At 43.8% G+C, this 16,272-nt stretch overlaps 1 protein-coding gene across 1 annotated transcript in view; it reads right to left on the reverse strand.

The window, feature by feature from the left end:
• LOC140722334 (NACHT, LRR and PYD domains-containing protein 12-like) overlaps positions 1–15,826 on the reverse strand; it is an 83,343-nt gene extending 67,517 nt beyond the window's left edge. The window contains exons 1-5 of the mRNA XM_073037107.1: positions 15,741–15,826; positions 14,170–14,265; positions 11,204–11,370; positions 6,509–6,680; positions 6,338–6,403 (exon numbers count right to left, since the gene is read on the reverse strand). Coding sequence (XP_072893208.1) covers positions 6,338–6,403; positions 6,509–6,680; positions 11,204–11,370; positions 14,170–14,179 — 415 coding nt within the window. The 5' untranslated portion in view covers positions 14,180–14,265; positions 15,741–15,826. The remainder of the gene's footprint in view (positions 1–6,337; positions 6,404–6,508; positions 6,681–11,203; positions 11,371–14,169; positions 14,266–15,740) is intronic.
• Between the last annotated feature and the right edge of the window lie 446 nt (positions 15,827–16,272).

Here is a 16,272-nt window from a genome sequence, read left to right on the forward strand (position 1 = left end):
TCTCCTTTGAAGGTCTCCCACTTACCAATCACATCCTTGCCAGAGAACAACCTGTCCCAATCTACGATTTTTAGATCTCTTCTCATTTCTTCAAATTTGGCCCTTTTCAGGTTTAGAACGTCAACCCGAGGACCAGATCTATCTTTATCCATGATCAAGTTGAAACTAATGATGTTATGATCACTGGAACCAAAGTGTTCCCCTACACACACTTCCATCACCTGCCCTAACTCATTTCCTAATAGGAGATCTAATATTGCATCCTCCCTAGTTGGTACATCTATATATTGATTTAGAAAACTTTCCTGAACACATTTTACAAACTCTAACCCATCTAGACGTTTAACAGTATGGGAGTCCCAATCAATGTGTGGAAAATTAAAATCCTCTCCAATCACAAATTTCTGTCTCCTGCAGTTGTCTGTTATCTCTTTGCAGATTTGCTCCTTCAATTCTCGCTGACTATTGGGTGGTCCATAATACAACCCTATTAATGTGGTCATACCTTCCTGTTTCTCAGCTCCACTCATATGGCCTCAGTAGACAAGCCATCTAATCTGTCCTGCCGAAGCACTGCTGTAATATTTTCCCTGACTAGCAAAGCCACCACCCACCCTTCATCCCTCTGTCTCTATCACGTCTGAAACATTGGAACCCCGGAACACTGAGCTGCCAGTCCTGCCCCTCCTGTAGCCAAGGTTCAGTAATGGCTATGATGTCATAATTCCATGTGTCAATCCAGGCCCTCAGCTCGTCTGCCTTTCCCACAATACTCCACGCTTTGAAATATATACACCTCAGAAGATTATTACCAGCACACACAGCCTTGCTATTTGTGACTTTGCATGAAGTACCAACATCATTTATTTTTACCCCAGTTCCACTATCTGCTCTGGCACTCTGGTTCCCATCTAGTTTAAACCCTCCCCAATAAAACTAGCAAACTTCCCTGCAAGTATATTGGTGCCCTTGTAGTTCAGGTGTAACCCGTCTCTCTTGTACAGGTCCCACCTGCCCCTGAAGAGGTCCCGATGATCTAGAAATCTGAAACCCTGCCCCCTACACCAGTTTCTCAGCCACGTGTTCATCTGCCAGAGCATCGGACTCTTACCCTCACTGGCACGTGGCACAGGCAGCAATCCGGAGATTACTACCCTCTGTGTCCTGTTTTTCAAGCTCTCTGTACTCACTCTTCAGGACATCCTGACTCTTTCTACCTATGTCATTGGTACTGATGTGTACCACGACACCTGGCTGATCACCCTCCCACCTCAGAATGCTGTGCAGACGATCAGAGACATCCCTGACCATGGCACCCGGGAGGCAACAAACCATCCGGGAGTCTCTGTCACAACCACAGTATCTCCTGTCTGTACCCCTGACTATGGAGTCCCCTATCACTACCGCTGTCCTCTTCCTCCTCCCTCCGTTCTGCACTGCAGAACCAGACTCAGTGCCACAGATCCGGCTGCCGCAGCTTGTCCCAGGTAACCCATCCCCCCCCGCAACAGTATCCAAATAGGCATACCTATTTTGGAGGGGAATGGCCACAGAAGAACCCTGCATTAACTGCCCTTTCCCCTTCACTCGCCTGACGGTAGCCCAATTACCTGTGCCCTGTTTCTTAGGTGTAAATACCTCCCGGAAGCTACTATCTATAAACTGCTCAGTCTCCCGAATGATCCGGAGGTCATCCAGCTCCTGCTCCAGTTCCCTAATGCGGTCTGTTAGGAGCTGCAGCTGGATGCACTTCTTGCAGGTATCGTTGTCAGGGACACTGGATGTCTCCCTGACTTCCCACATCCTGCAAGAGGAGCATTCCGACATCCTGCCTGGCATATTCTCTAGTCTGAACAAAAAGAAAAGAAAAACAGAAAAACAGATGGTTGAGATGGTTGAGGACGTTTGGGATGGGCCCATAAATGCTAACAATTTTCTATAGGGGCACAACTTTCTGCATCCTGACTGGCTGCATCACTGCCTGGTATGGGAACTGTACTTCTCTCAATTGCAGGACTCTGCAGAGAGTGGTGCGGACAGCCCAGTGCATCTGTAGGTGTGAACTTCCTACTACTCAGGTCATTTCAGAGACAGGGGGTAAAAAGTGCCCGAAGGATCATTCTGGACCCAAGTCTCACCAACCACAAACTGTTCCAGCTGCTACCATCCGGGAAATGGTACCACAGTTTAAAGGCCAGGACCAACAGGCTCCGGGACAGCTTCTTCCACCAGGCCATCAGACTGATTAATTCACGCTGATACAATTCTATTTCCACAATTGTATACATAAATACAGACTCACTGCACACACTTTACTGTAATCGTACTGCTGGTACAGAAAAACAATTTTCACGACATGTGTCCATGATATTAACCCTGATCCTGAAAATTTTTATCTGGCTGCTGTCTCATTTTTTTAGATCTGTTATTCATCATCCTCATACTGTCCTCGTTCATATCAATCCAAGTGCGCTCCAGTGCACGTGGGGTTTTCCAGAAATTGCTATTTCAGTTCTTATTTTTTTGCATATTTTCCAGATCTGTTTCAGACCAGGATATTTTACCAAAATTATACATCGATATGGGCACAGTCAGTGTTTACTACCTTCGTTATATATTTACTGTTCAGCTCTGTTTGGCAGATTTTCTTGATCCTTGGTGTAAATTCAAAGTTTGTTCAGCCTTGCAGTAAATTCAGATTTTCTTCAGCCTTGAAGTACATTTTGTTGGAAGGTTTTCCTTTATCACACTATTATCTTTTTTCTTTGCTTCTTGATATCCTAAATATCCGTTTCATATTCTGTTACATTGCATCCTGATGCTCTGTTTGATATTCTACCGGCTCTATTGCACCTTTCTTTATGTTTAATCATGTTCTGTACTTTCTTAGTCTAAAGTTCATGCTTATATATTTGGAAATTAGTTCCATTATTTGAATTATTTGTTTCAGCTTTATTGCTGCAAGAGCAAATAATTTCAAATCATCAATGTATAGCTGTGTCAAGGTATAGTTCGTATATTTTTCTGATTAGATACCTGATTTTTGTCTGTTTCAGTAAATTATGAGTCGGCTTAAAGCTAGACAAAACCACAGTGGGCTTAATGAGTCGCTCTGGAAAATCCCTCCATTTATTTTGATAGTGGTCGTTGTTCCTCTGTGGTTGTTAATAGGATGATTATTTTACGCGAATGCTTCATCAGTTGTAGAAATTTCACAAGTATTGTATGAATTTTATATATATTTGGAACTTCTCTTAAACACAAGGAACAGTATCAGATGTTTTTTTTTATTGACAATATAACACTGAAAGTTTTCTGCTTTCCACAGGGTTTGAAATAGAATTACATAATCTGTTATCTGTTGTTCAAACCCGAACGGTATTCTGTCTGCTCTCCTGTGAGTATATTGTGGTTATCTAAATTGTTATCTGAGTTGTTATTAGTTACGAGATGTACAATGCTATAATTTTAGATATAAAATTGTCTTATTATTATTAAGAGCCAATAATAATATAGTAGGTGACCATTTAGTAGTCTTATAAATGCAGAATAAAACTGTAGTTCAGGCTGGTGGTACATACCTTCAGCCTTTTATATGTTCTGCCCCGTGGGTGTATGACAGAGAGGATGCATGAGGTGGTTTGGGGTTCAGTAGCAAGGCTTTGGTTCGGGTTTGTGTCTTGCCAGCTTGATTGAGTTCCTCCAGGAGGTGACAAAGGTGATGGATGCAGTTACACATGGATATTGTCAACTTGTATATTGGTAGAGTGTTTGACAAGGTCCCACATGGGAGGTTCATACAGAATATTAACATGCTTGAGAAATGTGGGGAACTGTCCTGGCTGCCGGGGACACAAACTAGGAGAAATGTCTTGGCTGGCGGGTGGTGAATCTGTGAAATTATTGTCATAGACGGCTGAGGAAGACACTTCATTTGATATGTTTAAAATGCAGGTCGATATGTTCCTGATTAGGAAGAGTGTCGACGTTTACTGGGATAATGGGGTAGAGAGGAATTGAAGAGCAAATTCACTGAGCCGAATGGCTTAATTCTGCTACTAGGTCTTATGGTTTTAGGGAGCATCTGGGGTATTGTGTTCACTTCTGATTGTCCAGCTCTTGGAAGGATTGGAGAGGGTGCAGAACAGGTTCATCAGGATGTTGCCTGAATTCGGTGACATGTGCTACAAGTAGAAGTGTGATAAACCTGGTTTGTTTGTTCTGGAGTTAGAATAGAGATCTGACTGAGGTGTACAAGTTTGAGAGATAAGAGTTTGGGTCGACAGCTTGTATTTTGTTTGTTATTTTTTACATATGACTGGTGTCTATTACCAGAGGGCGTTTGGTTAAGGTGAGATGGGGTAAATTTACAGCAATTGTGGGTAGTTTTTTAACAGAATTGTGGGTGCCTGGAATTTACTGTCTGGGTTAACATGGCTTTGTGAAGGGAAGGTCGTGCCTCACGAGGCTAACTGGGTTTTTTAAAGCGGTAACAAAAAGCAATTGACGGAGGTACGGTAGTAGATGTGGTCTACATGGATTTTAGCAAGGCATTTGACAAGGTCCCTCACGAGAGACTCATCCAGAAAATCATGAGGCACGGGATAAGTGGAACCTTGGCTGTTTGGATAAATAATTGTCATACAGGAAGAAAGCAGAGGGTAGTAGTGAAAGGAAAGTATTCTGCCTGGAGGTCGGTGACTAGTGGAGTGCCGCAGGGATCTGTCCTGGGACCCCTGCTATTTGTGATTTTTTATAAAGGACCTGGATATAGAGGTGGAAGAATGGGTGAGTGAATTTGTGGATGACATGAAGATTGGAGGAGTTGTGGATGGAGCTGTAGGTTGTCGAAGGTTACAAGAGGATATAGACAGGGTGCAGATTTGGGCAGAAAAGTGGCAGATGTGGTTCAATCCGGATAAGTGTGAGGTGATGCATTTTGGAAGGACAAACCAGAATGCTGAGTACAAGTTTAATCGTTGGTTACTTAAGAGTGTAGATGAACAGAGGGACCTTGGGGTTCAAATCCATACATCCCTTAAGGTCACTGCATGGGTTGATAGGATAGTTAAGACCTCCTATGGGATGCTAGGCTTCATTAATAGGGGGATTGAGTTCAAGAGTAGAGAGGCCAAGTTGCAAATCTACAAATCTCTGGTGAGACCGCACTTAGAGTATCGTGTTCAATTCTGGTCACCTCATTATAGGAAGGATGTGGAAGCTATGGAGAGGGTGCAGAGGAGTTTTACCAGGATGTTGCCTGGTTTGGAGAACAAGTCATGTGAAGCAAGGTTAGCAGAGCTGGGACTTTTCTCTTTGGAGCGTAGAGGGATGAGAGTGCACTTGATAGAGGTCTAAAAAGTTATGAGAGGCATAGATAGGATGGATTGCTAGAACCTGTTTCCCAGGGCACCAATAGCAAACACTAGAGGACATATGTACAAAGTTAAGGGAGGGAAGTTTAGGGGAGACATCAGGGGTAAGTTTTTTACAAAGTGTTGTGGGTGCCTGGAACAACTTGCCAGGGATGGTGGTGGAGGCTAAAACATTAAGGGTATTTAAGAACCTCTTGGACAGGCACATGGATGAAAGAAAAATAGAGGGTCACGGGGTACTGTGGGTTTAGTACTCTTTTTAAAGGAATACATGGGTCGGCACAACATCCGGGGCGGAAGAGCCTGCACTGTGCTGTAGTATTCTAGTGTCTAGAGTCTAGTGACTAGGGTCATGTCGGAGGCAACTATGTTATAGATGCTCCTAGTTATACATGAATGTGCAGGAAATGCAAGGAAATGGTCAATAATATAAGAAAGGATACCAAAGTATATATTTTTTCTTTCCCGGATATATAAGGAGTGAAAAAAGGGAGAGGGTCGATATCGTACCATAGAAACTGCTGTTGTAGTTGCAGTAACGGGTGAAAAGGAAATGCCAGACAAACTCTGTGCAAGTCACTGGCAGAATTCCAAAAGGTAAAGAACATCAGCAAACAGAATTGCGTGTAGTGCTATTACAAAGGAAAAGGGGCTTGGAAGATGAAAGGTCTGAAGATAGAAAAGTCACCTGGACTGGGTCATACAGTGTATCAGGAACCTGCCTGGGGTGTGCGGGGATTCCCAGAGCGTGAGGACCTGGAGTGAAGGCTTCATCAGAACCAACAGCTGGATTAATAGAAAAATATATTGTAGAATATTCAGGCTGCAAAGGGAGATTCTTTGAATTGTTACTTGAATCCAGAGTTCAGCGAATGACTAATGGCGAATTTTGATTCCCAGGCTTTGCCAAGTCACAGACTAACACTTGAGATGTGGTTTGAACTGTGCATTTGATCACTCACCGATCAGCTGAGTGGGTAATTCCGATAAACCTTGCCCGATGTTCATGTATTTCTGTGGATCAGGACCTATTTAAATATAAAAAAATCCATGGAAACAGAGTTGAGATAATTAAAATAACTAAAATGTTTATCTCAATGTGCCTTTGTGTTCAGTGCGTGGTTTTAACATACCGTGTTCCTGTATTTCCCTCAGTATTCTGTCCAACTTCGGTAACTCAGTCCTCCATGTCACAAAGGATTCCCACATCGCCCTCCGGGCCCGGGAACCTTTGCCATTCACCAAACTGAGGAAGAGTCTGGAACTCTCTGTCCGGTTTCCCTTCTCTGTCAGCTCAGTGACTTTCTATAAAAGCAAACATTGGACTTATTGTGGAGCAGACAGACAGACATGGAGAATGTGCAGGAAAGTATCTGTTCATGGCACCAGTAGATTCAGAACAGATGCAGTCACTGGGCTGTTGCCTCATCCTCTCTGGGTTCAGTCATTAACAGAGAAACAGTAACTGAAGGAAATTCTAAATCAATAGTGTGTAAGAATAAGGATTTTCTGACACCCTGCAGTAGATGCAATGTGATTAATTTCCTCGATCTGTCAATGTGCAGCATTACATCAACAAGATGTGACAACAAGAACGGAAGATATGGGAGAGAGAGAACAAAAACAAATGGATGGCGGGCATCACTGAGTCGTGGCTGACAAAAGTTTATAGTTGGGTGCTTAAATCCAAGGATAAATATTGAATCGAAAGGATACGCAGGTAGGTGAAAGTGTTGGGTCGAAGCTGCTGTCATTAAAAATGAAAAGTCCTGAGAAAGAGGTGATGTCGGATTCGATGATGTGGATGTTAAGAAACTGCGTAGGTAAAATGACCCTGATGGAAATCATATACAGGCGTCTTAACAGTAGCCAGGATGTGGGTTACAAATTACAACGGGGAGAGGAGATGCATGGAAAAAGTCAATGCTAAAATTGTCACGGGGAGTTTTAATATCCAGGTAGCTTTGGAAAATCAGGTCGGTGCTGAATCCCAAGTGAGGGAATTTATAGAATGCCTATGAGATGGCTTTTGAGAGAAGCCTATGGTTGAGCCCACTATACGAAAGGTGGATCTGGATTCTGTGTTGTGTATTGAACCAGATTTGATTAGGGAGCTTTAGCTAAATAAACCCTTAAGAGGCAGTGATCATAAAATAGCAGAACTCAGCCAGCAGGTTGAAAGGGAGAAGGTGAAGTCAGAGGTATCAGTGCTACAGTAGAATAAAGGAAATACCTCTGTATGAGAGAGGAGCTGGGCAAAAATAAATTCGGAACTGACATTAACAGGGACAATAGCAGAGCAGGGATGGCTGATTTTTCTCGGAGCATTTCAGAAGGTGCGGGACAAATGATCACAATGATGAAGAATTATTCTAAAGGGAGGATGATCAACCGTGGCTGACGAGGTAGTCAAAGCAGCACAAAAGCAAAGTAGAGGGCACAGAGTATTAAAAAATATCGTAAAAAGCTGGAGGACTGGGATGTTTTTACAAATCAACAGAAGGCAATTAAAAAGCCGTAAATAGAGAAAATATGAAATATGAAGGTAGGCTAGAGAATGATGTAAAATAGCTTACCAAAACGTCCGTCTGATATATGAAGATTGAAAGAGAGGAGAGTGGATATTGGACCACTGGAAAATGACAGTGGAGAGGTACTGTCAGGGGACAAGGAAATGCCGGAAGATATTGGTCGGCATTTTGCGTCAGTCCTCACTGTAAAAACACTAGAACGTGCCAGATATTTGAGAATGTCCGGTGGCAGAAGTGAGTGTATTTGCAATTATTGCGGAGAAGGCGCTTGGTAAGCTGAAAGTTCTGAAGATAGATGAGTCCAGATCAACTCACCCGATTGCTTCTGAAGGAGGAGGCTGAAGAGATTGTGGAGACATTAGTAATGATCACTCAAGAATCACTAGATTTTGGAATGGTTCCGGAGGACTGATCATTTTAAACTATAGGGCAGTTAGTCTGATCAGCGTTTGGGAAGATGTCAGCAGTCGATAATTGAGGATAAGTTTTCGGGGTATTTCGACGCACATGATAAGAAAAAGGCCAACATCCATGGAAGGGAATCCTGCCTGACAGAACTGTTGGAATTTTTGAATCTGGGAGAAAATTCAGAAATCGGAGTTGTAAAGGGTCTCTTGAGACCTGGTGCAGGATTTCGTGTAGGTTGAGTCGGTGTTCGGAAAGGCAAATACAAATGCCAGCATTCATTTCGAGAGGATCAGAATATAAGAACAAGCACTGGCCAGACGGCACTCGCATATTTTGATCCCCTGATCAGAGAAAATATGTGATGGCATTGTGCAAAATCCAGAGAGGAATCTAAACGAACAGAACCAGTGATGTTAAACCAGATTTTGATGGGAATGATTCCTGGATGCACCTGTACTGGCCAGAGTGTGGAAGGATGAGGGCGAATCTAATTGTAACCTGTGGAATATCGAAAGGCATTGAGAGGAGGTGGAGATGATGTTTCTAATTGGGGGAGTCAAGAACCAGACGGAGCAGTCTCAGATTCGAGGGACGTCCATTCGAAAATTGGAAAGCTTTTCCATAACACAGATAATGGACAACAATTATGGAATAAATCAGCATAATTCCCTGATGGTCCACTGCACTGTGAAATAATCCCTCAGTTTCACTGCTACCAGGTCTGAGGAGTTACCGTTGTGAAGGAAATTTAAAGTTTTACCAGTAAAGCAGACGTCTCCAGATGATGAATTTATAGATCAGCATCATATTTACAGATTCTTGCCTTTGGATAATGCCTGTGTGATTCATTACAGACAGCGCCAATGAATCCCAGCGAGAACAGAGTTATCACGGGTGTAACACACTTGATTTTGTAATACCACTCATGGCTGAATAGGTCAGATCTAGGACAAGACAATCTCTGTTTGTGAGCTCCAAGGAGAGCGACCTGAAATGATGTGACCCTGTCTCTCATAGTCAGATATTCAGCAAGTTAGCAGATTTTTTTGGTTTGTACCTTCCCTTTCAGGAAAAACTATTGATCTTCTGCCCTTTCAGGACAACCTGTTGATTTTTTGGGATCATGAGATATCAGCTAGATCACCAGATTTATGTTTTGTGCTTTCTTCTGCCCTTTTAGATCAAACTATTGATGTTTGTGGTCATAAGATATCAGCTTTGAGCGTGATCTTTCACATCCAATCAATCTCAGAGTTTTTCGAGGAAGTTACCAGGAAAGTTGATGAAGGCAAGGTTCTGGATATTGTCTACATGGACTTCAGTACGGTATTTGACAAGGTCCTGTATAGGAGGTTGGTCTAGAAGATTCAGTTGCTTAGCATTCAAGATAAAATAGTAAACTGGATTAGACAGTAACTTTTTTGAAAGTATCCGGAGTGTCACTATAGACTGTTGCATTTCTGTTTGGCGCCTGTATCTCGTGCAGTGTCAGGGGGATCGGTGCTGTGCCTGTTGTTGTTTGTCATCTATATCAATGATCTGGATGAAATTACGGTTAACAGCATCAGCAAACTTGTTGATGACTCCAAAATTGGGAAGGTGCAGTGGACAAAGAGGAAGACTACACGAGCTTGCAGTGAGATATGGACCAACTGGAGAATGGACTTAAAAGGGGCCGATGCAATTTAATGCAGATAGGTGCAAGATGTAGCACTTTGGATGGACCAATCAGGGTAGATCTTACAGAGAGACCGGTAGAACAAAGTGATCTGGGAATACAGGTACATAAGCCATTGAAAGTGGCAGCAAATGTTGCTAGGCTCTGAAAGAAAGTTTCTTAGCGCATTATCCTTGGTAAATGAAAATATCGTGTACGATATGATGTTGTATAAGACGTTGGAGAGGCCTAATTTGAATATTATGTGCAGTTCTGCACACCTACCTGCAGGACAGATGGAAATAAGTTTGAAAGAGTACAGAAAAAACATTACAAGGATGTTACCCGGACTGGAAGACATAAGTTATATGAAAAGAGTGAACTGATTAGGGCTTTATTCATTGGAACATGAAAGATTGAGCGGAGATCTGATAGAAGTGTACGTAATTACATTGGGATATAGATAGGATAAATGCAAGCAGGCATTTTGTACTGAGGTAAAGAGGTACTCCAACAAGAGGTTATCACCAAAGGGTGAAAGGTGAAAAGTTCAAAGGGTACAAAGGTGAAACCGGTTTACTCAGAGGGTGGTGAGAGTGCGAAACTAGCTAGCAGGGCAAGTAGTGCAAGTGGTTGAGAATTCTGAATAGATGCATGCGTAATGAGCATATAGAGCGCCATGGCCCGGTGCAGGTCAGTGGGAATAAGTAGATTCTGTAGTCAGGCATGGAATAGATGGGCCAAAAGGCCTGTTTCTGCACTGTACTTTGCTGTGACTATGACAAGTCAGCCACACATTGTTTGGGAACTCACGGAACCAAGACAAGCTGTGGTTAGCTGGTTTCCCTGCCTCAGGTACCGCAGTGAAGCCGGTTGGCCCCATTGACAGTTTAATGCTCATCCTGGATTAATGAGATGAGGTAAAGCTACCCGACGGTTCAGCCAAGATTTGAAATTAGTTTCAGACCGAATGCCTTTTGGAAGTCCAGATATGCAGCCACTGCTCTTACTTCACACTGATAAATACAGCAGGTGATACAAGAAAAGGTGATGCTAAACCTGCAGTTCCCAGTGCTCCCCACCTTAACAACTGAAACCAGATCTGCGAGAGACAAGTCAGAGATCAAAGTCTCCATTCCCAAGTCGATCTCCTAAAACGTACAGGAGATTAATGTTGATCACTATTCCCCCTGATACCAGCAGATCAGTGACAATACACGAACTGCACTCACCTCATTTTCATGTCTACTGAAATGTCCCTCCTCTGTCAACATCCAACCGAGTCTCTCAACCTTTTCTTCAATTGCTTGTTTGAGTCTGTCCCCGTAGAACTTTGTCAGTTGGTACAGTCGATATTCCTCCCCCTGTGCCAGGAGGTCAGAGATTGTAAACTCTGGCTCTGTGAATATAAAAAGGAAAATGTAGGCTTGAACTCAGTTATCCCTCGTCTCCACCGCTCTCACCCAACTCAACAAAAAACCGTGTCTTGAACCTGCCTACAGATACAAAACTGGATTAATTTTCCATCTCCAACACCATCACACTGAGCACGGAGTCACCCTACGGCTGTGTGCACAGACCACTGCTGTTCACTCTGCTGACCCACGACTGTGCTGCAACACACAGCAAGAACGACGAGTCAGCTTACAGAGAGGAGGTGCAGCAGCTAACGGACTGGTGCAGAGCCAGCAGCCTGTCTCTGAATGTGAACAAAACAAATTTCTTGCTGTTCATCTAGCGGAGAATCTCACCTGGTCCCTCAACACCAGCTCCATAGCAAAGAAAGCCCAGCAGCGTCTCCACTTTCTGCGAAGGCTGAGAAAAGTCCATTTCCCACCCCCCATCCTCATCACATTCTATAGGGGTTGTATTGAGAGCATCCTGAGCAGCTGCATCATTGCCTGGTTTGGAAATTACACCATCTCAGATCGCAAGACCCTGCAGCGGATAGTGAGGTCAGCTGAGAAGATCACCGGGGTCTCGCTTCCCGCCATCACGGACATTTACACCACACGCTGCATCCGTAAAGCCAGCAGCATTATAAAGGATCCATGCACCCCTCATACAATCTCTTCTCCCTCCTGTCATCTGGGAAAATGCACCGAAGCATTCGGGCTCTCACGGCCAGACTATGCAACAGTTTCTTCCCCCAAGCTATCAGACTCCTCAATACCCAGCGCCTGGCCTGACACCTTACTGCCCTACTGTCACGTATATTATTTATTGTAATGTCTGCACTGTTTTGTGCACTTTATGCAGTCCTAGATTAGTGTGCAGTTTAGTGTAGTTGTGTGTTTTTTTTTCTCTCTGTGTTGTGACCAGATTTGGAGTGGAAATGTGCTGGTTAATGTGAACCGTACACCCTGTCAGGTGATCATCCCGATAAGCTGGTGACTGGACACATTTACTCCCAGTAAAATAGCACGATAAGCACAGTAATACTAATCACAGCAGTTGAACGCACGGATGACCATGGGATCATAATGCACCGATGTCCGGTGATACTGGGATATATCACTGTGATTATCTTCCACAAGCTAAAATCTCCCTCGGTCACTAACTGTCCAGTAGTCTGTGTCACACAAAGACCAGCAACGGGATTACACATGGTCCAGTCTGCTGGATCACACATTCTCCAGTTGCTTTGTCACACGAGGGGCTGGAGACTGGACAAGGGGACTGGAGTTGCTTTCACCAGTCCCCTTGGTCGCTGACTGACCATTCCCTTGAGACGCACGTTGTCCGGTCCCCTGGGTCGCAGGCTGACCATTCCCTTGCGATCTATGCTGTTCTCTCCCCTGGTTGCCATCTTCTCCCCTACCTGCTGATCATCATGTAACAACTATGCATGTCATTGGCAAAGTCTTGGTTATAGAGCTTTGTGTGTAGTTGCAGTTGCTAATCTATAGGATGGAGGTGATGAAGCTGGAAAGTGTGAAGTGAAGAATGAACACTACGGTACTGGGCTAGGGTGTTGTTTTTTGTGTTATATGGTTGGGCTGGGGCAGCTTGCCCTGGAGCTCAGGAGCTTGAAGGGAAACCTTACACACACACATACAGTAATCAGAGGTGCAGATAGGGTAGATGGTCAGAGTCTTTTTCCCCGGGTGTGGGAGTCTGAGACTCGAGGGCAGAGATTTAAAAGGGACCAAAGGGGCATTTTTCACGTGGTGGCTGATGGGTATAAATTACATGCATCCAGAGGAGGCCGCAAACACAAATAAACTTACAAAATTGAGAGCATGTGGGCAGGAAAAAAGGGAGAAGAAGTTTACTAGGGAAATTTGGGAAAACTGCAGGAAAATGGGACATTTAGATCAGCATGAATTATATGGGCCGAAGGACCCGTTTCCAGGCTGGAGCATCGTTTTTATTCCAGCTGGAATCTCAGATTTGAGCACAATCACATTGTCTACAGGTGACAGAGACATTTGGTCATTGGTTATGCCGGGTTTCCCAGCCAAGATCCTGGGAATTTAAATTCATGTGGAAGATCATATCAAGAGGGAAATATTTAGAAAATCAGGTTCACCATTTCTCCACAGCCCAGACATTCACTGGGGTATTAACACTCCGAAGCAGATCACAAATGTATCTACAATGAGCTGCCTCCTGATCCTCAGCCATTCCCAGCACCGGCAATGATCTCCGCTCCGCTCCAGAAAACAGATTTCGGTGACACCCCTCCTTTGCGTAGCAGGCAAGAAAAACCAGGGGGGGAGTTGGTAGCTTTCCTTCCAAAACCTGAAATGCTGTGTTATCATAGAATCTCGGAAATCCCGGAAATGCTTCTATCATCTGCTTCTGAATTTTATAAATGAAAGTTGAGGATGTCTTACACATCAGGGCCTGTCTGGAGGTGAAATGGACCCTGACCCTGAACATTCACATAAACCACAAGATCGCTGTCACATTCCTGTCTGTGTTTCACTCACGACCACCTGATTCAGGAGCCCCTGCTCCTTTCACTCAGCTGAAGCTTTGTGTGGTGAGCGGAGTGATTCGACCATTACTGGTGTCAGGTCCCTGCGCTGGAACTGTTGGGTTGATCAATTACTCAAGGCCGCTTTACCAGTGGGATAAATGACACTGCTGGATGAAACTTTTCTATGCACTGTTAACACCTGTCAGTTTTTTCATCTGAACTATTGTGTACAAACGCGATAAAAGTTTAATTCAAAGATCCCTGTGATCATACCTTTGTCCATTCTGATTCTGACTGACGATTGTTGATTGTCGTCGTCTTGTTTACACTTTGGTCGCTCTGCAGGACAGCTCCACCTGCTGGTGAGGTCTAAATTTCAGAACAAGCAGACAGTGAGTCAGAGAGTACGACTACTTTGCAAATATGACAGTATTTCCATCCCCTGTAGCATTTGGCATGGGGACCAAACATTCCCTGTTAGTAACCACTTCCACACCATATCTGTCCACTGATAACTGGCGCATCTGCTGACAGAGCCACAGAGCAATAAAATCCAAATTCAGAGCGTTCAGCCCGAGACAATGCCAACCACAGTGCCCACTGAGATGGTCACAATTTCCTGTGATGGGGCCATCTCCCTTCTGGCCTCTTCACTCCATCTACACACCCCAACTGCTTTTTGAATTATGCAACTGCACCTGCCTCATCCACTTCCTCTGGCTGTTTCCTCCACATGATCCCCAACATCTGCATGAATCCGCTGCTGATCAGATTGGCTTTGCAATCTCTTTACCAGCCCCTGTCCATTTAGATCCCCTAGATGCTACGATAATCTTCTCTGTGAACAGCAACTACTAATGTTGTGCATTCTGCGAACTTACCTGTCAAGTAATCCTTGTGTAATCGCATCCAAATCATTGCTATAAAATAACGAATATCACAGGTCCCAACTTGTAGCCTCATGGCAGACCGCTAATTACTCGCCTCCATTGCGAGGAGAAACCTTCAACCAGCACTCTTTGCTTGCTACCTTAAAGATTATTTAGAATACATCCAATTTGCTCTCTCCGGACAGCATGGGACCTGATCACCGAGACCAAGCTGCCATGTGACACCTTGTCAAAGGCTTTGCTGAAGTCCCATGCACAACATCCATGGGAACATAACTTTGAATTTCCACCTCTGCTTAATGTCACGTTCACAGGTTCTGACAATGTAATTAGCAGAAAAGTACTTGATGAGGCCAAGGTATGTCAGTGTAAATTATGGGTTGCCATGTGCTAGTGAGGACTGAATAAAATGCAGAGGTGGGATATTTTGCTTTATAAATGGTCTGTTCTCAGCAGAGGCCTACGCGACGATATATTCGAGGGTAAGTATATCACGACAGATTGCAATAGCCAATGGGATCAAGGGCATGTTGCTGCAGTTCATGGTAATTCCACATTTCTACAATCACTACAACATGACACACTTGGGGCTTCTTATGAAGGCAGGAAATTGTCAACGCATTTTAAGATGATTATAACGTAACAAGGAAACATCAGAACTAACCAAAAGCTTCTTCAGATGATGCAGGACCTTCAAATGAGCAAAGACTGAGAGAATATGAGTGACTGTAAAGAGCTGGGCTTCTGAAAGCACATTACCAGACCTGGAGTGATTGCAACTGGGACTGACAGAGGCATTCCACCTATTCTACCAGATCTTTAGTGATTGGAGCTGGGTCAGGCAGAGGCAACCGGTATCTCTGGGCACATTCAGTCCATTCCACCTATTTCGTACCTTCCTTGGTACAGGAATGTAATATCTAAAGGACCAGTGTTTGACTAAATGAGACTCACCAAACTTTCTCCTGACTGAATTAATGGAAACTCTGAGTCAGAAGAGTTCCTCTCCTGTTGATGCTCTCAATCCTCGGGCTGGTTCATTGTTGCTGCCCCCTCGTCTTCAGTTGTGGTTTGCTTCCAGTGGCGGACTTTTCTTCCAATAAATCTCTCACCGCAGGTCTAACTTTAACCAGAGAGATAATGAAGCACATTAAAACGTGCCCACTGAGTGTAGACTTCTTTTCTTTTATCAACTGCCAGTGAGATTTATTACAGGAATATTTATCCTAAATATCACTGCTAGATATATAAAGTTTTTGTTAAAAAAACACAAACAGAATAAAACACACATATTCGTTAATCCACGCAACCCTAAGGACAATATTGAACTGATAGAAACAATAGCATTACTAGTGCGACCAGTGGGCGTAATAAAGCACCATAGCATTTCCCCTATGACCCTGTCCTTACCTGGTGCTGGACTCCTGATTCTGTTTCCAGCGAATCCGAACATCTGAATTTTATGGCGCTACCAGTAAGTGAACAC

The sequence above is a fragment of the Hemitrygon akajei genome, unplaced genomic scaffold (assembly GCF_048418815.1).
Source record: "Hemitrygon akajei unplaced genomic scaffold, sHemAka1.3 Scf000075, whole genome shotgun sequence".
Lineage (NCBI taxonomy): Eukaryota > Metazoa > Chordata > Chondrichthyes > Myliobatiformes > Dasyatidae > Hemitrygon > Hemitrygon akajei.